A 23,752-nucleotide genomic window follows, 5' to 3' on the forward strand; every position below is an offset into this window, starting at 1 on the left:
GCTCCTTCAGGGTGATTAGTCTAGTCCAGACAAAAATACTGTGGGCTACAAAACGGAACTGAGCAACGGACGCTGCACGCTGCCTTTATAGGCAGGATGACGTCGACGTCGATACGGCAGCTGTCGAGGGACATTGACTCGGCGGACGTCGACGCGCAGCGCCCTCTAGAGAAACATTTTCCGAGGCCAGCAAAGCTGGAAGGAGATATCTAAGATAAGGAATACGTCGAAAGAACATCCCATCGAAAGAACGTTACAAGGTAAGAAGTAACTTGTTCTTCTAATTGAGTGTTGTGTGATATCACATGCTTGTTTCATGATTTAGTTTTTTGGCCCTAGAAATATTGCATTTCTATACATTCCTGTCTAAATTGTTGTGTGCTTCACTATATGGACTCATTGTGGACCCCCAGCCCCACTGATTGTCTGCTGAGAATAACCTTGACTTTTGTCCATTGCTACCTTGATTGGGTTTTGGCTAACCTCGGAGTTCCCTTGTTCACTATATCTAGGGTGGCCTCCTAGCATATGTCCACCAGGCCACATTCTAGAAATCCATCTTAACGCACGCACGCACGCATGCACATTACGTTAAAAAAAATACTTTCCTTACCTGCAAGCATCCTCCACACACACTATGCCATTTTGGAGGGCCAGATGGCCCACTGTTAGTCAGTGTGTCTATGTTGCTAGTGCAATAATGAGGCAGTGGGGCCAGGCTTCTAATGTAAGGCTACCTCATTATTTTTCTCTGTTGCAGAGCGCAAAGGCCTCTGCCCACAAATGGAAAATACAATTGTGTAGCAGGCGACACGTCCCTGCTTAGAAGTAGGCAGCACAGGCCCCACACAAATTAACCACACAGGAGACTGTGCTGGCTGCCATTTGGGTGAGAAGGCAGTGCCCTCACTCCCATAGTGGCGGGCCACCACTGGATGAAGTAATAACCCCCAGTTATAAAAAGTAACTTCATTTTTATGAATAGGAGTGTGATACAAAGGCCTAAAATACTTAGAAGATCAGAGCTGCAAGCTATAATACCAGCTCTTTGATAAAACACTCCAGTGACCCAAGAGGGACCATAGAACATGTCATTTTCGGCCAAGTCCCTGCCAAAGTCACTTTGAAGGAGTTTGTAGTTGGTTCAGGTTCCCCATAGGATTATATGGGCTAAGTGAAGTTACAGGATCAGGCCACCAAGGGACTTTACGACGACTCACTAACTATCCACTTTTGCAGAGGGTGACCCGCCATCCAGGAGTGAAGACCTTGGCAGCGAAGGTACTGAGTAAATCAAGAAACTTCACAAAGGAAATCTGATGGCTCAGAAGGCCGAGCAGAGCAGCCAAGCAGCATAAAGCAGTCCCACAAAGAGCACAATTGTAGATTCAAGCAAGGATGGACCAATTGAAGAGCATTGGTGGGGTAGATGTGTTCCACCCGTGTTCGTTTCTGGATGGCGGCTGCTTCCTACCTAGAGTTGCATGACCTAGGTGATATTTTGGGATGAGGAAACAAAAACTGCCCAGAATTTGTCACAACACAAGGGATGCAGCCCAGCTAGTGGGGACGACGAGCACAGCCCAGGAAGGACATCCAGTCGACAGAAAAATTAAAAAATGAGATGAGAGAAAGGACAAATAACCCAGCATGTATGGCCAGACCTGGTCCTTAATAGCCGAGGTATGGCTTTAGTGGTAGAAGTTCTCCAGCAGCATTCCTTTAGAGTTGTGGAAGGGTGAGGGTCTCCCCTGGAGATACTTATTCACTCATAGGCTGGCTTAAGCCAGCCCTCCAATTGCACAAATGGGCTGTCACAAAAAGATGAGAACAGTCATAAACACTACAGAGGGTGCAGAGTTAGGCTCAGAGTGCAACCATGTTTGCACAACAGCTGTTTTAGGCATCCTTTTTGGTTTCCCTAAACATAGGACGCCTAAAACAAAATTGCAAAGTGTAGGACTTAAAGAAATACATTAGTACCTAATTTCAACCATAAAAGTACATTGGCTACTAATGCAGTAAAATCAGCTGCACCCCGGTGAAGCCAAAACTAAATTGTAGCTGCAACTAGCCCACTTCACAAAACCAGTGTGAAAGCACCCTACGGCCGCAATTAGGTGCATAAAGCACTTGGCTCTCCCCGGTAGTGGATGGACTACCGTACATTTATGTGGTAAAAAAGGCTTTCAGAGGAAGAGGGACTTGTTAAAAGTCCATCAGACCACAAATATAAGTCGGAGCGCCTAGGAATCCAAAAGGGGGAAACAAAGTTTATGGGTCCCATTAAATGGCACCACAGATCTCCTCCAATAATGGAATCTATTCTAACAGTTGTAATGCCAAGTGATCTTCATTAACAGGTAGTTTGATTTTCTCTAACTGACTGAATGGTAGTCTGTGTATGAGTAGCAGGTCTTTACCCTTTAATAAGCATTCTGGGGCTCTGCCTGCCACAGTATTGGTCTGCTGCAGCTGTCGTGATGCAGTTTAGTGCTGCTAGTCATGCAACAATCAAGACTTGCAGTGGTGGCAGCTCCTCCATACTGTCAGAAAGAAGAGACTGTGAAGGGTGAAGCGGGTGAACGAATGAACTGTTGCATCGTAGCTCCAACTGGGTGCAAGAGCTGCTATAGACATGGCATGTCCACATGTTCCCTCAGATCCCTCCAATAACGTGGTGCAATGTGAAAAAGGTGCTTGCGCTAGTCCTTTGTGAGACCAGGTTTTCTCAATTCAAGTTGTTAATGCTTCAATTTTCTGCCTTAAGTTTGAGGCACAAGACCTCACACAATTGTTTACAATTACACACCCTAACCCCCTCCCCCCATACCCCCCACCTCAAGCAGAGGAAAGCATAGAATACCCATTACTCTTTTTAGGTGTTTTACAAACCATTTGGTATTCTATCGCTGATACACACATCTACCAACAAGCCTCATCGCTGAACTTCAGCGCACACATTTTATTTTGCACTAGTGGGTCTCAACTCCATACAATACTGACCTGCTTGCATGCCTTTGGTTCTTGTTCTGCTGCCCTGTTTTAGCATTCATTTGCCAAAAATCCTTTTCTTCTGTATTGTCTTACTAAGTTGCTGTGGTTTGGTTCTGCATTTTTTTATTCAGTCCTCTGTGCTTATACTTAACTGCTTTCATTGTATTTTTTCCTCAGCACCGTCTCATTGTACCGAAGGCGGGCAAAGTGCTTGATCTGTGCATCGTTCTTTCCAAACATGTGCGGGTCCCTCCTGAACAGGTGAGTGTAAAGATAAAAGAAGCCCACCAAAGTAGATGCATGACTTAACAGATAAGGTTTTTTCACCACCCTCTGTTGATGCTACAATGCCTTACCCTGGGGGGAAAGCTAACAAACCTGAAAATAAAGGGAACCCAACTATTTTAGTGTAGGTAATGTGTTCTGAACAAGGCTGAACTCTGAGGTATAGTTCAATACAGAGGTACAGATGTCCACACACAACTACTGAAAAACATGTACTTTAGCACATATAATACTATCGGGTCAAATAAGTACTTTGGATACTAATTTGACACTTAAACGTTATCAAAGCAATAATGCCTATACAATGACTCTTCTAACCCCAATGTCTATATGCCAGCCCTCTACAAGAGGTGAGCACCCAAAATAAAATAACAGGGATGAGGAGAAACTGAGAACTGTACCTACAGGCATGAAACACAGAGCAGTGTCCACACATCCCATCCCTCGTACATGTAGAAGATCCTAGTCCTAGAGCTTAGCACCTAACACATTGAGGTAGTGGAAATTACAGAAAGCACAATGTTACCAAACAGGAAAAATCATACTATATAATAAAAAGTCATATGTATGTTTATCCAAAGCTGTCTTGTGCCCGCTTCTCCTATTACCACCGCTAGAGGGAGCTGTTGCCTTACGCATACAATAATAAGACTAGAAGTTCCGGAGCAGGATATTTCGGTGCGGCCGGTTCGGCGCGGGCCGATTTGTCGTAGCCAGTTCGGCGCAGGAGCCGGTTTGGCGTGATAGCCCGCGCCGAACTGGCCGCATCGAAATTGGCCGCATCGAAATGAAAGGATTCGAAGCTGGCCATCAAACACATTACTATGAAGATGCTATATAAATTGTGCGCTATTCCTTTAGTTATTTAGGGATATTGCGAAGAGGATGGATGGGTTTAACTCCTTTAGTCGTCTCGTCAAGATGAAAACCTTGGCAGCCTATTCCGCATCCAATAAATATAGCACATGGGGTGGTGATGTAAACATGTAACCACTAAAGAATGCTCGCCATGCTCTAAAGGGCGGTGTGGGGCGACGGGTTCAAAGGTGCCTTAGGTAATGGCAGCCTGCTTCAAACAATGTCGCCTCATCCCTTTGGGGTGGGTGTTTGACATATTGGGAAATAATTGCACAGCCGGCTGAAATGCACAGATGCCCATTTCAAAATGATGAGCTGGAAAACCCTGCTGCATATGTTTACAGTAAAATGGATTCATTACGTACAGCGGAACACAGTAACTCATGGGGCAGGCATGTACTGCCGCGCCAAAACATCTGAGCGCCAAAACGTCCCGTCGCCGAACTGGCCGTGGCAAATCGGCGCTGAACCGGTGGCACCGAAAAGGGGTGTACCGTTCAAGTTCATCTTCGAGGCAAACAAAATGTGTATTACAACAATAACATACAATTAACTGCAGAAAAAGTCCCAAGACAGGGATACCACTTCAACAGCATACACTAAGAAAATATATACATTTTAAAATAAACACATATGAACAGAAAGTCATTTGATTAAGCACTATTTCCCCAACAAAATGAACTACTTTTTACCCCCATACAGAGATCTTTCTGTAAATGCAATTATTTCCAGCATAGTACGCCTCCACAATGTCTTTATTAACACTCTGAAAATGTCTTTCGTTAAGCACTTTGGCCCGTACACACGGCTGTTCCATTAGTATGTAATAAATCCCTTAGGACCAAAACATTTCTCCATATTCATTTGAAATCCCTAGGGCATTATACAAGTATTAATTTACAGGCATATATGTTATAGGCAGAGAGAATGAAACAATTGTATACCCCTTGCCAACAGTGGTTTTTAGGATTCGGTTTTCTCTGACTTGAACCCTGGGTCAACTAAGGCCCCAGTATCCAAGGAAAAAAAACAAAGGACCTTCTATCAAGCCAGATGTAAAATATCTAATGAGGAATACTTGAATCACAGGAAAAAGACCAAACCCAAGGAAACTGCTCCCAGCAGCAAGGTGAACAAACAAAGGCAGCAAACGGTCCCAGGACAGTGACAATGGCTGGTGGCATTGCAGGACATCACAAGCTGACAAACTGGCTGGTAGTTGATGCAGCAACCCTCTGCCAATAGGAACATTTGAGTGATAAACGACAGGTTGCAAAAGTAAAATTGCCCAGAAACTGTTCTGGCATGGAGTCCTCAATCCAGCACATGTAGGGAGACTTTAGGAGACTTCAGCGGGCATGGACCGGAGTCAAACCCAAATTGGGATATGCCCAAACCTCTGTATGGTCAGGTAATGATTAAATATGTTAGTAATCATAAGAAAACATCTCTTTCAGTAGGGCAGCACACCTGCTTCCTCCTCACTGCAGAACAGGAAACGAAGAGTGCAACAGGAGCAAGACAAGTCCAGATACACTCGCACATTGTGGCTTACAAAAGGCCAGCCAGCCAGCCATTCACTAAAAGGGTCTTGGCCTGAGGGTCGTATGACCAACCAGACTTGTTGGTCAGTAGGACTGCCACTCAGCCTTCGCCACCCCTACAGGAAGTGAGAGTAGTAGTACAGAGACCTATACTGGAATTAACCAGGTTGGGCCAAAACGGGGACTGCCATTGTGGGTTCACAAAGAGTTCACATGGTCAGAACTGGCCTTTTAAGACCTACCTCGTGGTCACCAAAAGAAGCATTGAAACACAAAATGTCGTTGAGCAGGATTTTGTAAACAAAACCTAGGTACCCCAATGGATACCAAAATGGTATATTGGCTACCAGTGCATTAAAATGGCTTGGCCCCCCACCCCTCCCTGGTGAAGCCGAAACTAAAGTATTACTTTGTGGAGAAGTGCCCTGACAAGTGCAGTGAGCAGTTGTATGCTGCCCATTTAGCCGAAAGCTGAACACTTTGTCTTACTTCTGTACTGCTGTTGTGGTGTCTTACCTCCTCTCCGTGGGCTCATAAAACAGACTAGTGAATGGAGAAGTGCACTGAAAAGTGCATTCAGAAGTTGGTGGGTAGACCAGTTTAGAGCAGTAACTTTGAGTGGACCTCTGTATCCTGCTTGTAAATCCTGTAATGTCATAACGTACTCAGTAAATCGAGGTTGGACCTGGAACCTAATCCGGCTGTTAGTACAATGGAGCATCTTGTGCCAACAGCTTTAAATCGCAAAAATGGGGGATTGTCTGTTGATGTCCTAAAACAAACTCAGACTGTGATGTGCCACAGGTAAACAAGGAAGTGAGGCAAGAAATGGGGATCCCATACACCGCTCCCCTGCCTTAAATAATAATTTGCTACTGGGATTGTTATAGCTTAGAGAAAGATGCCAATGTGAAAGGTAGGATGAAGCGTACAACGTATATGGCACTATCTGAACAGCCGCACAATGTCTGGATCAACTGATGGGCAGGATTACTATGAAAAATAAAATCCACCACCAGTATTGTACAATGAGTACAGCTCTAATGGCGGTATGATCACTTGTACCCCTTTGGGTGTTTCTCAAACTGACCATGGAAAGATATTTGAGAATATGGCCATGAAATGCTTAATTGAATTATGCCGGGAAACGTGGGGTACAGAAATCCCAGCATGAAACAATGTTGTGAATTTGCTCCATGTGCTGGCTGGAGGTAGAACTAAGCCGGCAGAAAGTGTGAATGTAATGGATGAAATCCATGTTCTGCAACAAAATAACATGTGGAGGGTTAGGCAGGATTGAAGTACCAGTGACAACTATAGGCACAGAGCAAGTTATGCCAATTGGAAAGGTTGGTTTAGCGTGCAAGACTGATTGTGGCTCAAAAATGTAAGAGTGGTAGCTAGCACATAAGATCTATAGTATCTGTATCGAACTGTCTCGAATATTGAGTGATTTTGGCAGGACTTTAGACCAAACTGAAGAAATTGGTTAATGAAACCAAAAAGAGAACTGGGGACAAGAGGTGTGCTTGACTTAAGATAATAAGAGGGTGAGCCTTGTGGAAACATAATTTCTATGTGATACATGATACTGAGAGCAACACACATGCAAGTAAAAGGCATAGTAAGGTAAAGAATACAAATGCCAAGAAAGCACGTAAATCTCAAAAGCCTAAAACTAATTTTGATTTGTCTTACAAAACCACCTGTTATCGATGATTCTTTGAAGCGTCTTCCCATAGAACAAGAAGCCCAAATAGAAATTGGGCATAGTAGCTTGAACAACTCCATAGCAGATTAACCACAGTCAGACAATAGGCCTACATCTAATCAAGGGAATCCAAATATGGTAACTAAGCAAGTACAACCCCCCGCACCCCTCCCTTAATTGACGAGATCAACTTGCGAACATAAATAAATCTCAGACTTTTAAAATACAAGAAATATTTCAGACAAAGGAGTACTATACCTAATAGAACAAACGTCTACCCTTTTAGCAATGATACCCTTTTTAAGAGTTGTACCATCATGACATTTATTGACACAAATACACCAACTTGCTTCATTGTAAAACGACATGCATATCTCACTACATGAGGTCTTATGCGACTGTTCATACGCATGGGTAACGCTATCAATTTTGTGACCTATTTAAATAGTAACACTTTTTCCATGCGCCATAGGATATCAGTGGAATGTGAACAAGGGGGCAAGGAAGTCTTTTGTGATAACCGTTAAAAGTTGCTTTTGAGGTTAAACACAACATGAGTGACTCGGGGTGGCTCCCAGGGATGCCACAACCAATTAATATGGGACTACCCTAGCATTACGCCAGATACATTGTATATCCTCACATGGAATGCTAGGGGTTATGAACACTTGTGGAATAATGGGAGAGTGAATGGCCCTTTGCTGGAGTAGGGCATATTTTTAGTGCAAGAAAGCTGGCTAACTACCGATATGTATGTGGATGGTTATAGGATATTTACAGGAAAACTAACAAGAGTAGCCTCGGGCACACTAATGGTGGGTTGATTGGGGTGTCTTGCACAATAGAGTGAGGAAGTGATATTGCAGACTTATAGTGAATATATTATGCCTATCCTTGTTACCATTGAGCCACATATTGCTGTGCACAGGGGGATGGTAGACAAAAGAAAGTTTGGATTATTTTGATGAGGTTATGCACTGTTGGGAAAGATTTCTTTTGCCAACTTTCCCTCCATAGTTCTCTGGACACCAAAACCTTTTGCTTTCATTTTTGAACCTGTCCTGACTTTTTACAGGGAGGTGAAGTTTTCAGCTTCACTCCCTTGGCCTTTTGCTGATTTTGTTATCTATTTGTTGTGAGGAGACGGATCAATACTGGGAAACAGTTTTTTCCTTTTGACATTTACAACTTAGTAACTTTTTAACCTTGCACACAGCATTTTATAGTGTGGTGCAATGGCAGATACGTTTGTATCACCCTAGTCTTTTACACTTGTGATTTTTGGTTACTTTTATATGTGCCTAACAACAAGCTGGTGGCAGCAATTCTATTTTCACAATTTCAGTGTTATTTCTAGTGTGCACATATGTGTTGACTATATGGCTACTAAACGTGGCCAGTGCCCCAAAATTGCCATGCCAGGAGATTTTCGCTTGTTCTATGGCCATCTTGTTGTTTGGCCTTCTTGCAATGCAGGAAGATCAAGAAACCCCATAGAAGGTCATGCACTTGCACTTGCCCTGGAAAGCCACTCCTTTCGCAGTCTAGTGATGCCTTTGTGTGTGTGACCGAGGAAGGGAGAGGGACTGTCTGGTCCCACTCCACATCCGTGGTGCCTGAAAATCTGGTTTAGGACATGAACAAAACCTACAGTGGTCCCTGATTGGACCATTCTTAGGATTGGACTTGCTTCAAGGCTGGATTTCTGGATAAAGAGGACTACTGCTGCCATTTTATGAAATTAGCGTTGGAGCTCAGAATCTTGTACAGAAGATCAGCCGACTGAAGATCCGGAGAAGACTCCTGAAGAGGCCCAGCATCCTTTCCTGCATCTGGCCCGGTGAAACCCTGTTGGACTACCTGGTCTGCAAAGACCCTGAGCATTGCTTCAACCCCTGGACTGGTGGGACCAACCGCTATTGACATGTTCTTGATCCAGCCGTCATGAGCCTTCGGAAGTGTCCTATGACCACCCGGTAGACTAACCAGCTCTCCAGTGGGCTACCTTGCTAGAACCATCCCTGTTCCATGTTTGCAGTTGGAACTTCGGTGGTCGCCGGATTGTGTTGTATGTCACCTTGCTGCAAAATGTCAGCCTCCCTGCTTTAAGGGGTCCTGTTCTGGAAAGTCTTCTACAACCACGACTGGAAGGATGCCTGCTGTCGCCTGTGTTTAGTGGGTGTCACTGGAACTTGCCTTCCCTGTTCCGGTGAAGAGGTCTGCATCAGTGCTTTCTGCATTTCTCCATCACCAAGAGTTGCACTCTGCTCCTGGTCCTGACCAGAAGAATCCTTGCACCCGCAGCTCCTGGGTGCCTCTCACTGGAACAGACAACTGGAACTCCATCCTCCAACAACACCCCACTCGACCCATCCAGTCTTCTGGGAAAATCAAAGTCAGTGGGGGGTGGTAAGTAAATGCAAAACATTTGTTTCCCCCTGTCCTCGTTATGATAACATTGAGAACAAGTCTTTGTATCCTTCCATTGCACTGGTTTTTGGTCGTTGCACCCGAGCAGCTTTACCCGAAAGATAAGAATACATTTTTACTTAACAGTAACTTTGTTGCATCTCTCCTCGTGAACAATCACCAACACAAGTACTTTACCTGATCAGATACATTCTGGGGAGAAGCATTGTGACTTTTGGGCACAAGGCCACACTCCAGAGGGATTGGAGTTCTGAAGCTAGGGCATATTTCTTGTGATTTGATTCGATCTTACTGCATCACCTAACTTATTTTATTCATTTAAGTCACTGAATGCATTTTAGAATCTATGGTGACTAAATGTTTCTATAGCAACTGTGAGATTGTCCTTTAATTTGAAGCACCATAGATCTAAAATCCCCATTCATTATACCCCACCTTTAGTCAATGCTCTAATTTCTTATTGCATCTCTTTTCCTATTTGCTATCAAAGGATTATAGGCTTTGTCATCTATATGCACAGTAAATTTATCACCATGTATACCAAACTTTTTTGTTTCTTTTTTTGTGTTCAGTGCATTTGGTTAAACAAGAAAAACCTTTAGCACGTAGAAAAGGTACACAATTAAATGATTACATTAAATTAATACCAATAATTTCATAGCTTATTTCAAATTCGTAAATGGCATACTCTTTAATAAAATGAAAGTACAGATTCTTGACAATAAATATTGTTCAAATTATTCAACTGATAAAATATTCTTAAGATAGTCTTACAATAAAACAGGCAACATCACAAGCAACATTTCAAATGCATCAGGCTTATTTCACATGTTCAACAGTGAGCTGAAATAATGCTTTCTTCCAAATATAGAAGGCTCCTGCTGTCATCCCTATGGACTCTGCTACTTGGATACAGCTCCAAAACTGATCAGACTCAATAAAATGTTAGATCTGTACAACCCTTCAAGTATGCATTCATTAGTTTAGGGCAAGAGGGCAGAATGTCATGAAGTTTCTACCGACAGTTTACATAGTCGCCACCTTGTATCCTCATATGCCATTCCAACCCAACTACTGGTGTACTCCATAGTGGGAAGTATATTATATTGCACGTAGGTAATGTATCTTCTCATTGGTCTAAAACACATTTTTGTCAGATAGGTACAGGGTGAATTGGGATGCAAGCCCTAAGTACTATAAAATGCATACTTTTTCTTTCTATGGAGTGAAGTTAAAGCGTTGTATAGATCCCAACTATTAGTTTTATTTTTCAATATTGTCAATGCATTCAGGAGATCACTAAATGCTGCATACACGGTCCCAAATTATTAATGTGTATTGTCACTGAAGCTCCGCCAAGAAATTGTTAGTTTGTTTACATCGATAGACCTTGGAGATTAATCCTAATAAAACTTTTGTCATGATTTGGGGTGAGTACAGGGAGAGTACAAATTAACATCCAGATAATAACCACAGAGAGATCAGGAAGGTGAGTCCAAACTCAAGTCTTAATGCCTCCACCGGGACCAAAGATGGGACTAGAAGTATAGAGCAAAGAAGTTTGCCTTCCAGACTTTCCAACCTTCTAATTTTAATCACAAACCATTTCCTCAAGTCCTCTGGGGTGACGATATCCCCAGAAAAATTACCTTTTCGGGAGGTTTTAATTGGAAGCCCCAAGTAAATGTATTGATCTACCACTTCAAGTAGTTTCCGATTAATCCTCCAAATAAAAGAGCACTTTTTCGTTTGTCTCCCTCCAATTATTACCACATTGGTTTTGGAAGTGTTCATTCTAAGTTTATTACTTTGTGTGTATGCAAACAGGGTATCTATTGAGTGTTGTACCCATATGGGGATGTGATCCAGCAAAACTATCATCGGCGTAACCAAACCACACCATTGACTCACCGCTAATTGAGGGAGGAAAATAGAGGATGGCTCCAATTGCAGTGCCCAAATCGGAGATGTATAAAATAAAAAGCAGGGGTGCGAGAACAGAGCCCCATTTTAAACCTTGGTTTGTCGGTATGTGTTGTTACCATTCCATCCTTGTTAATACACAGTGACCCATGTGTCGGAGTACAAAGCTTTAATCAAGTATTATAATTTGGCATCAATTCGCCACTGGTGCAATTTATCCCATAATAATGGATGCAAAACTAGATCAAAAGCTTTGGAAAAATCCACAAAGCTTATAGTTTCTTAGGTCTAACACCTACAATCGCGGCCCTAGCATGGGGCAAGGCACAGATGTTATGCTAAGTGCTGTGGTTTTTCCAAAATCCAGTCTGGAACTTGTTTAAGAGGCCTTTACTCGTGGACCATTTATTCCATTGTTTTAGTAATAAAGTGGAGAATATCTTTTGACTGGTGTCAAACATTGCAAGTAACCACTAGTTGGCTGGATCACACCCTTTCCCTTTCTTAAAAACTGTTACTAGAATGGACTCCTGCCAACTATTCGGGATAGTCCCAGTGGCCATAATCTCAAGAAAAAAGGCGATCCAGCATTTATGCCCAGAAGGTGGGATTTGCCTTAATAACGTTGGTGTTGCCATCAGGGCCAGGGACCCATGAGCTCTTTAGTTTTTTAATGATGTACAAAATTTCTCTAATCTTAAAGGCAAAGTCATCTTTCAGGTGGGGGGCAGGTGGGGGAACTTTTCAATTACAAATGGAGGAAGATTAGGAATGGAATATAACTCTGATGGCTCTAACCCAAACGGTATCCAGTGATATTAACAAACACTAAAACGCTGAATCGCATCAAAAGTGATTCAATATTTTGTTTAGAGGTACTATCTAACACCATCCCCAACTATTCTGTGACTGGAGCTTGATTATATTTGCACCAGTCCTAAAATAAATTGGGGAGGGTGTTTAGTGCCTTTAAAAAAAAAAAGAAAATCAAATCACTTTAGATGTGATTCAGTGTTTCGGTTTTTGTTAATATCACATAGAGCCATCCATCCACAACTGACATCGGGTGTGATTGAAATTTTCCATAAGGCAATTACCAAGGATATACATGCCTATCTGGATAAATCTCCTCATAACAAGAAGAGACATAGATCCAATCTAAGTAGAGATGAATCAGAGGCTTTGGAAGATCTAGCTAAGTGCAGAAGCGTAACAATCAAAGAAGCAGATACGGATGACAATAAAGTGGTTCTTAATACATCAGACTACATTGCAATGGGCATGTCACATCTAGCCACTCCCAACTGCTATTCACCCGTCAAATTCAATCCAATCCAACCAAGAGGGTTGTAAAAGACCTTTTAGATCTAATACAAATATGGTACAATAAGGGCTACCTAACAGAAGATGAGAGGTTTTTTGACCAATACTCAACCTACTATGCCCACATTGTATTTTGTACCTAAAATTTGAGAAATTAATACTAGTAAGACAAACCATGAGTGGTATAGGGTGGGCTACGGAAGGGATGTTGCTGAATCTAGATGAAGCCCTTAAACCTTTATGTTCTTAATACGGAATCCTACATAAGAGACTGTACTCATATTCTACAGTTCCTTAAGACTCTGGAATGGGAATCTGACTTCATGCTAGCGACCTTAGATGTGTCAACATTGTACACCAGCATTGATCAAGAATTGGCAGTAAGGACCATTGATTATGCATTTCGCAACTCATCTGCATCGTATCTGAAACACATTGACATGCTAAAAAATTTTTGGAGATTCACTCTGTGCAATAACATTTGTTTATTTAATAACCAATACTGTGTACAGGCAAAAGGAGTTGCCATGGGTGCCAAATTTGCCCCCTTGCGGGTAGATTTATTTATGGCACAGTTTGAAGAAACACACATTTACAATTAGGAAGCGTACAGTAATATTTTGATTGCTTGGAGACGATTTATAGATGTTATTTTGATTGTATGGAAGGGACCACAAGACTCATTTGATCATTTTATAGCACATATGAATAACAACAATGTTGGTATTAAGCTTACAGGCCATGCCAGTTCTCTATGTATTGAATTTTTGGACTTGCATATCTTTATTGAAGAAGGTTTATTGCAGACTAGAACTTATCGAAAGCCTACTGAAGTGAATTCTGTGCTCTTTGCTTAAAGCAGTCACCAATTGTCTACGATCCATAATATTTAGGTGGGGGGGATTTTACAGGGCTAGGAGGAACTGTAGTTGTGAGACTATGTGGAAAAAGGCGATGTACTCGCACAACGGTTTTTGAACAGAGGGTATCACCCGAACAGCATTAAAACTGCCTTGAACAAATATGACAAGACAAAACAATCAGAACTTCTAGTTGAGAAAAGTAAGTCAAATTCTCATCAGCAGCACATTGCTGTTATTACACATTTTTCTGAGGATCCCTCTACTCCATACCAACTGGCTTTGACACACTGGCACATTCTCAAACTTGATAAGGATCTGCTATCTTTCTTGCTGGACAGACCCAAATTCACATTCACAAAAGCACATAAAATCAAACATAAATTGAGCCTCAGTCTAACTATGGTTTTTTCAAATGTGGCAATTGCAATTTTTGGAAATATGCACATGAGAATTGTCAAGTTTTTTCAGATGAATTTGGCACAACAATCCAGATTAATGAGTTCATTAATTATAAAACCTGCTATTTTGTATACGCCATAATGTTCTTGTGGCAAATTATATGTTGAAAGCACTATCAGACAGTTGAGAGTGCGGATAAGGTATCACCTTGCGAGTCTGAGAAGTGCTGATCCTAAATCACCACTAGCCATACATTGGCAAGAACATCAGCATTGGGGTAATAAAGAGGACTTGTGATTCATTGGACTGATGAAAGTGAAGAGGGGGAAAGAGAGGTGGTGACATTAGGCTCAAATTGAGAAAATTGGAATGTAAATTAATCTGTTTTCTCAGACGTACCACTAATGGGCTTAATAGTGACCATGAGATGAATGTTCTTTTATAATATAATTATTAATTGTATCCAAATGTCAAGGTTCATACCTTGTGTACTAGAAATTGTCTGATGTGGCATCATACGTCTATAAATTTAAAAGATGTGAGGCCACATTGACTTGCCACTAGCTAACACATACTCACTTTAGTTGATATTAGCGAACAACCAGACTAGTATCACTGATTGATGCTTCTTACTACACCTTTTATGACCGTTGGACCTATTATAACAGTCTGTGTGAAGAGGGTCAGTGGATTCAATCAATACCCTGTATTATAATGTACAATCAAATGCCACAGAGACTGCTGCTTATATGCCCAATTCCAGGGGTTTTACATGACAATTGTCTACATCTAGGACAGGTCGATCAGGGCTTGGATCAGGCCTGCCAGCACCCCAATTTTCTAATATATATCAATGTTTTTGGAGGATTCATTTGATCTAATTACATATTACTACTTTATATTGCTTCATGCGTAATGCTCTTCTAATAATTTTTCTCACCCATCACGGGTCATTACACATATCCGTTTTATCATATAGACAACGTACATCGCATGCTTGAGTGGTTTTACATGATGTCATGTATTGATATACACATGATATCATGACGTGCAGGCGTCATCGCGCTGGCTTTCGCGCGTAGGATATTGGGGTCTTTCCATTTGAGACTTCTTTATACTGCCTATCTTAAGTCTCCAATACTCTTTTTCCAACCATCATGGACAATATCAGTTATTCATGTCACATCATAATGACAACGGACATGACATATATTGTTTACATATGATGTCATGCATCGCCCGATGCATGACATCACGTACGGACGCCTTCACGCAGGTGTATGCGTGAAGGATATTAGTGTTTTCACATTAGATTCAATTCCTTCAGACATTGTCCGTGTGACTTCGTTGCAGGGATTGACCCCATGCCATTCTTTCATCTATTTAAGGTAAGCTCTGATGCTAATCAGCAAGCGTATCATTCCTGCGCATTTATTGTGCCTTCTTTCTGATTCTTTTCAAATTTCACCTTACTTGTGCGCGCAATTATAGCAGGATAGTATTGCAAAGGAAGGATATGGGCAATCCATAGGGAATTCACCATTTTATAATTAGGGTGATCAGTGTGCCTGATCTGACAGTATCATGATGATAATTTAATCCATCCAGATTTCTCTGACCATTCCATTGTCAACTACGGTTATCCTTCTCTTTCCAGGTCATATATATCATTTTGGACATTAATTCCATCAAGTACCGGGAAACCGCATTACAGTTTTCTTACCATATTTGGATGTCTTCTCTATCGAGATTATACCAGCGAAAGGGAAACCTCAGGGGGTTTTCAGATATTTTCAATGGCATTAGGCCAAGTTCCATTCCTAATCATACTCAATGCTGATCATTCATCATGGTTGCATTACAGATGAGGCATTTTCAGAATTTTGGAATGGCTAAACTGCTTCGTATTACATTGTTCGAGATCATTTCATCCTTACAACAAATACTCTATCTTGCAAGGTATGTTCGAATCACACCATCGTCAGTGACTCAATTACAACATCACTTTCTTAGTTCTCGATACTTAGAATATGACATTGTCTTCCTTAATTTTTTGTCACATCTACAGGAAATGAGATTTTGGCCTCTCTAAGTTGGGTAGGCACGATTTTGTAGTTTTGTGAATACCTGACCAATCAAACTATTTCACCATTTCATGATATGCCCCTAATTCCAATCGTTAATTGCATCCATGACTTGGAACACAATATTTGTATTCCACCACGTTGTCCACAGGCATGGGTGACTCACCGTTAGTTCATTTTATGTATTTTTGACTTATTATTTCACCTTGGACTCACATGGTTATCATTGAGAGCAAACCTGGTGGCCTCACATCTCACGCTTTTCATCAATCATTTTGCCTTGGGTTAAGAAGGATCTCATAACATCAATCGATATTAGATGTTTTGTACCACTAATATCTAAATTGTACATGTCCTTTATTTTGATTTGTGTATTTTGTCTTGCAATTGCAATCAATCAGCTTTACTCCCTGTCCCTGACCTGAAATGTGGCAGGCTTGGAATGTTCTATATTTGATTCTTTTTATTTTTTTCATTTTTTGTTAATTCACATTTCTGCTTTTGCCTTATTTGCATAATTTGATGAACACATTTTGGAAGATTTCGGTAAGATTTTGTCTAATGTTCTGTTTGTAACTACTCACAGCCTTGAACGACCAGGTGGTCCAAACACGTGTCGGCTGTACATCACAGGAAATAAAATCTCGATTTGTCTTTTACTGATCCGTCATAAGGATATTTATTGACAGCATTACTTAGTTCTACAATCACCAGTGGTTTGAGCGCGAGTCACCTTCCCAGATCTCCAATCCATTGTTTACCTTTTACAAACCCCACTGGGTGATTTGTGGGAACGCTACCAACCAACATTTTCCTGCATGTTATCATTTTAATAGAGTGGTCAATATTGCACAGGATTTGTATCGAACCCATGTTGTGTATTCATTATGTAACTATTAGTTGCTGCTTTTTAAAGATGGTCTAAATATCCTTGTGTATATATCAATAAATATTTATACTATGACTAAGTGTGTAAGCGTTTACTTGGATACCTGTATTTACTAATTTCATTGTACAGCTCTACAGCTCACATTACCCCTCGTAAGCGAAGCCTGGCTGCTCCATCAAACTACCAGCTTGTGTAGTACAGGCCTATATTAAAAGGTGGGTTACCTAATACCAAGAGATAAGTCTTGTGAAGTCCCACACCAGTTGGACTCTACAAATTCTTACCTAACATTCATGAGAATGTCACTTTCCCTGCCGATGGAACTGCCTTGCCCGTACAACATGCTATCCCAAGACCGACCAAGGGGCAACACTACACCCATGTCCTCAAACTCTCAACTTGGCAGCATTGCTCCAAGCGGGTCATAGTTTGGGCATCTCCACCTACCTCAAAGTTGAATATTCTTAAACATTCTAACATTAGAAACTGTTATTTCAGTAAATCGACATGTTTTGCATTTGGTGCAGTACTAGAAACATCAACCCTATTGACTGTACATCTTCATGCATAGTCCTTTATCCAACACACCACCTAGACTCGGGACTTGTTTTCAACTCACTAAAGGTCCTCGGGAGGATAGCTCAGTGGCAACGTGCTCGTCTTGGAAGCAAGACGACACGAAACCACAAGTTCGATCCCCGGGTCCGCGCTTAGAAACCTTTGGGTATTAAGCACGTTATAAATGACCTATCGTATCACCTTGCTGTCCTCTCTGCTTAAACTGCTGTTAAGGAGATGTCAGTTATTTTTTTTTTTTTATTGTTTTATATCACAAACGCACAAAAACCAAAACGAAGAAATAATCAAAAGGGGACCAGCATGTCCAATCAAGGGCTAATGTTTGTGTCTGCATCACCGATCATCAAATTCTTTTCCCACAGCCCTCTTTGTCTTTGTTCGGATTCCCACCTCCTGTGACCCTGGGCTCTAGCCTTTCCTTTTCCCACATCGCCCATATTTTGGAGGCTTTGGTAGGGCAGCCCCTAGCATTGTATATCCTATGTTCTATCATAGCACATATGTCCATTACCCACTGCTCCAGCGTCGGGGACTCCGGGACACCCCATTTTTGTGCAATATTGCGCATCAGCCCCGCTGCCGTAGACAAAAGTAGCCTTTCCCACTTATTAAGGCCGATCTCGTCTTGTATGCCCAGGAGTAGTACTTTTGGGTCTAGTGGTATAGTGTGGCCGAGGAGTCTAGTAAGTTCATTGCACCATGCATTCCAGAAGGATTGGATCCGGGAGCATCCCCATTGGATATGGAAGAAAGTTCCCTCCTCCCCACACTGAAAACAGTTCGGGTTCGGGGCCCTTTTCCACTTAAGTAGGATCGTTCTAGGGTAGTATACTCTATGTAGGCTCTTTAGCTGAACCAGACCCAGCCTAGATGAAATAGCTATCTCCCGTGGTTGCATCAGTACCTGAATCCAGTCCTCAGGGTCTATCTCTCCTATATCCACCTCCCATTTAGCTTTCAAGCTTGTGAGTTCAGGAGTAGCGAAGGATGTGATAGCGTTGTATAGAATTGAAGTGCATCTGGTGGGGATGTATGCTGGCAGCATGTTAAGTTCTATTATTCTGTTTTCCCATCCCACAAACACGTGTGCCTGTCTCCAAACACTAACAATGTGCGCTGCGGTTGTGGGGGAGGTTAGGGGTCTCGTGGGAGTTTGGTATAGAAGGTGGATTGGGTCCGAGTCGTGCATGGCGGCAACTTCAACTGTTATGTGGGGAAGCTCTGGGTCCCAGTGAAGCAGGTCGTTGACCACCGCGAGTTGTGATGCCCAATAGTAGGTTTGGAGGCGGGGCACCCCATCCCTCCCTCCCAGATTGAATTTTGGAGCGTGGTCACCGCTATACGTAGTTGGCCTCCTCCCCATATGAGTTGCCTGAGGAGGGTCTCTACCTGGTCAAATTCGGGGTTCGGGATCTTGATTGGGGCATTCTGTAAAATGTATAGGAATCTTGGCAGGGTTATCATTTTAAAAAGTGCGGCCCTACCCATGAGTGTCAGAGGGAGGAGTTTCCAGTGATGCATGTCGCTAACAAAATGGCCGATGATCGGGTGGAGATTGTGTATTACATAGTGAGGTCTCCGGTTATCCAAATCCCTAGGTGCCGAAAGCCACGCTGTTCCACTCGGTACGGGCAGTCCTGGGGGTTAGCCAGTAATCCACCCTTTACCGGAAAGAAGACAGATTTTCCCCAGTTGATTCTTAGGTCGCTGAATTCACCAAAGCGGATGAGCATTTGTGTTACTATTGGGCAAGTCCGGGCTGGATCCCCCAAGTATATCAGGAGATCGTCTGCATATAGCGAGATCCGATCTTCGTGCCCCTCAGGCCATCTAAATCCCATCCAGGCTGCGTTCTGGCGGAGCCATAGGGCGAGTGGCTCTATTGCAAGAGTGAACAGGAGGGCGGAGAGGGGGCATCCCTGCTGCGTACCCCTGACCTCTGCTTGGATATTCGTATAGAGTAATTTTACCCATCTTATGAAGTTTTCCCCAAACCCCATATGTTTCATGGTTTCCCAGAGGTTGTCCCATCGGATCGAGTCGAAAGCCTTTTCGAAATCAATTGACAATAAGGCAAGTGGGGTATCTATAATAGGAGCAGGTTCTATTGCCAGATGGAGCCGTCGCAGGTTCATTCGGGTTGATTTGTGTGGCATAAAGCCGCATTGGTCCGAGTGGATCAGGGTGTGAACCACCGACTGCAGTGGGTTGGCCAAAAGCTTGGCGAGGATCTTAGCCTCCCTGTTGATTAGCGAGATGGGCCTATAGGAGGCACATCGCTCCCTGGATTTGTCCATTTTAGGAATGACTACGATGGTAGTGGTAGCCTTGCGCAGGACCGGTGGAAGGGTGCCCTGTTCTCGGGCATGAAGCATCATTTTATGAAGGGGGACCGTTACCTTGTTCTCACCTAGTTTTTGCCAGGTTTCTGCTGGGAACCCATTGGGGCCCGGTGTTTTCCCAGCCTGCATTTGTGTTAGGGCTTCAGCTATCTCAGTTTCAGAGAGATTGGAGTCTAGTTTCTTCTGTCATGCTGAAAGAGATGGGAGTGTTATGTCTAACAGGGTTGGGTCAAATGGGGTGGTTGGCTCCTGATATAATTCAGCGTAGAATTGGGCAAAGGCTTCCGCTATTTCGGCGTCCGATTGACATCTCTCGTTTCAGGAGGTGACAATCTTTCAGACATGTCGTTGTCCTTCGTATCTCTTTTCCAGTCACGCTAGCATTTTGCCCGCCTTGTCCCCAAATTCGTATATACTCGCCTGCGATTCCCAGTGGGCTTGTTTGGCGTTATCCAGCGCCACGTTTCGGAGGCGCTCGTTAGCTCGCTTAAGGACCCCTGAGTTTCGGGCGTCGGATCAAGAGGGTACTCATTTTCCCATTGGGTCACTTCCCTTTCGGCTTCTGTTATTTTTTGGAGTCTTTTTGTTTGTTAGCTGTCCAGGAGATCACCTCCCCCTCAGCACTGTTTAATAGGCCTCCCATATTACCACCGGATCCTGCACGGCGGCCTCATTGATCTCAAAGAATTAGTTGGATACTTCAGCAAGGCGTTCAACCAGTTCCGGGAACCCAAGATAGTAATTGTTCAGTCTCCACGTTCTAGGGGGCTTTACTCCTTGTACCCACAGTTCCACCGTCGGGGGCGAGTGGTCCGAGATAACACGGGGGAGCAAAGTTGCGGACGTTACCCTCTGCATTTCTTTATTGGGAAGGAAGAAGTAATCTAGCCTGGACAGGGAGCCGTGGGCTCCCGAATGAAACTAGTAACCCCTGGCTCCCGGGTGTAGTTCCAGACATACGTCTCGAAGACCAAAGGCAGATACGAAGCTGGCCAGTTTCGTCTGGGCACCTGGATTACGTTGTGTGAGGTGGGCGCGATCCATAATATTACACATTACATTGTTAAAATCTCCCCCCAGAATCCACCTATCGGGTTGATGCTTCCCCATCAGAGTAGTCAGTTTGTCTAACAATTCTTGCCCCAATCCGGGTGGAGAGTACACCGACACAACAGCCAGTCTCTCACCCCAGAGCGTTCCCAGGATTAGGACGTAGCGACCCCGAGGGTCCTGTTCTACGATTTGTAAGGCAAATGGGACTCGTTTGTGTATGAGAATAAGAGCGCCCCTGGATCCCATCCTGTATCCCGCATGATAAGCGGTCCTGTAGTTGGTGCTTTGGAAGAGGGTACAGCGCGACCCTTCTAGATGTGTCTCGGTCAACAGGGCCATAGCGGGTGAGTGTCTGTTCAGCAGTTGCGTGATTAAATGTCTTTTAATCCCAGAGCCCATTCCATTGATGTTCAAGGTGAGCAGTCTGAGAGACCTGGGGCGGTCAACAGGTATGGGATTGTACGAGAGCCATTTAGAGCATGCATTGGCGGGTTACAGGATATCTTAATCGTGGGGGGGGAGGACAAACCCACATTGATGTGCATTGCGGGGGTAGGGTCTCCCTTTGTGGTACATTGGTGCGGCGTATGCCAAGGGTTGTGTTTGGATTGTGATGTGAACATGTGGTGGCCCAAAACTGACAAAAAATCATTTGAACTTTCCCATCCCTCCCCCTCCCTATACTCCACCCCAACCTGAAGTACCTGTCACCCGAACATTGCTGACCCTCAAAACCTTAGGGGGCCAGCCTTACAATCCATTGCTATAGAAGAAAAAACGAAGAATTATTCGAACTGTCCCCAATCCTCTCAGGGTTCGGGGTCTTGGGTGGTGGCCCCTGTGGCCCGCTACTTTCATCGTGTTTCTTGACGGACTTAAAGCAGAGTGTTGGCGGGGTCCGTGGCATTTGTGCAGGGGTGTCCCACACGTTCTCCAGTGTATCTCTTCAGGGTCCTGGTAGTACCTTCTCTGATCCAGTGTGTTACTCATCTCTCTCCTGCGCTGTCTCTTTCCGTTCTGGTGGTGGGGAGAGTCGCGCCCGCCCGTCTCGTTTCCCCCGAGGTCTGGGACTGCGTCTGCCTTCAGGGCCCGGGTTTCTTGGGTCCCAGTCCCCAGTGATGTGGGTTTCGGCCCATTTCCAGGCCTCTCTCGGATCTTTAAAGTACACTGTAGTACCGTTGTGTTGGATCTTGAGTTGTGCAGGAAAGAGCAGTCCATATTTGACTTTCATAGTGTAATTTCCTTTTGAGGTGTTCGAAGGACTGCCTAGCTTTCTGCACTTCCCGAGTGTAGTCTGGGAAGAAGGCAACTTTTGAGCCATTGTATGTGATCGAACCTTTCGTTCGGGCCATCTGTAGTATTGCATCTTTTTCACGGTAGTTTAGCAGTTTTGCAATAACTGTTCTCTCAGGGACACCTGGCACCGGGCGTCCTGTTGGTACTCTGTGGGCTCTCTCAATAGAAAAAAAGTTAGAAAAGGATTTAGGTGCCGCGAGATCCGCCAGCCACTGCTCCAAGAAGAGTTCCATGCCGGGGCCTTCTGTATTTTCTGGCAGGCCCAGGATGCAAATATTATTGCGGCGTGATCTCCCCTCCCCCTCCTCCAACCGTTCCTCCAAGGACTTTAGGTGTGTCATTGCCTGTGTTAGCTGCTGGTGGACCCCCCCAAGGTCATCCTCCACATTCGAAACTCGCTGTTCTACTTCTCCCGTGCGAGAGGATACATTTTGGAGGTCGTGTCGAAGGAAAGACACCTCCGCCGATATGACATCCATTTTTTTCTCCATTGAGGAGCGGTAGTTTGCAATGGTGGCCATCACGTCCTTTAATGTTAGGGCCTCAGCCCCAGGGGGGGAGAGGTCGCCGGCAGCTCAGCGTCTTTCATCACGGTGGGGGTGCTCGTTGCAAACTGGTCCATTGTGCACTGTATGGTCGCCCTTTTTGTTTTGTCCTTCCCTATGCTGTAAATTAGCCATTCAACAGGGACGAGATTCGCGCTGCAGATATGTTATGCCTTGCCCCTCACCCTGCTCGGCCTTTGTGTTAAGCTGGTGGTGGGCACTGCTCCCCTCGGCCCGTCTGTCGTGTGTCTGGCGTTCCAGGGCCAATGTGCACACCTTCAGGTGAATGTTAGATGTCAGGTAACAGAGTCCTGCACCTCTCCCTGTCCAATCCGGGGGTCCCGGCTCTGGCCGCCTTGTGTTTTTGTGCGTGGTGCGCCTTTAAGGTTTCAAGTGCATGCTGGCCCGCTGTGTATGACTGTTTGCCGTGGGTTACGGACGCCGTCTCCTGTTTGGTCTGTGTGTGGTGCACCTTCAAGGTTTCAAGAGCGCGTTGGTGCAGTGTGTGCCGTGGCCGGGCACGGATCCTCACGCGTGCAACATCAACCTGCCTCTAGGACCAGCGGAGTCGTTGGCCCACTGGGTTGGGCATCCAAATTATGCTGCTCCTCAATACCCCAACAGCTCAGTG

General features: G+C 43.9%; 1 protein-coding gene across 1 annotated transcript in view; it reads left to right on the forward strand.

Annotated features, from left to right (window-relative positions):
* USP11 (ubiquitin specific peptidase 11) overlaps positions 1-23,752 on the forward strand; it is a 2,050,211-nt gene that overhangs the window by 938,990 nt on the left and 1,087,469 nt on the right. The window contains exon 11 of the mRNA XM_069647415.1: positions 3,175-3,258. Within this exon, the coding sequence (XP_069503516.1) occupies positions 3,175-3,258 (84 nt within the window). The remainder of the gene's footprint in view (positions 1-3,174; positions 3,259-23,752) is intronic.

The sequence above is a fragment of the Ambystoma mexicanum genome, chromosome 2q (assembly GCF_040938575.1).
Source record: "Ambystoma mexicanum isolate Mex_15411 chromosome 2q, UKY_AmexF1_1, whole genome shotgun sequence".
Classification (NCBI taxonomy): Eukaryota; Metazoa; Chordata; class Amphibia; order Caudata; family Ambystomatidae; genus Ambystoma; species Ambystoma mexicanum.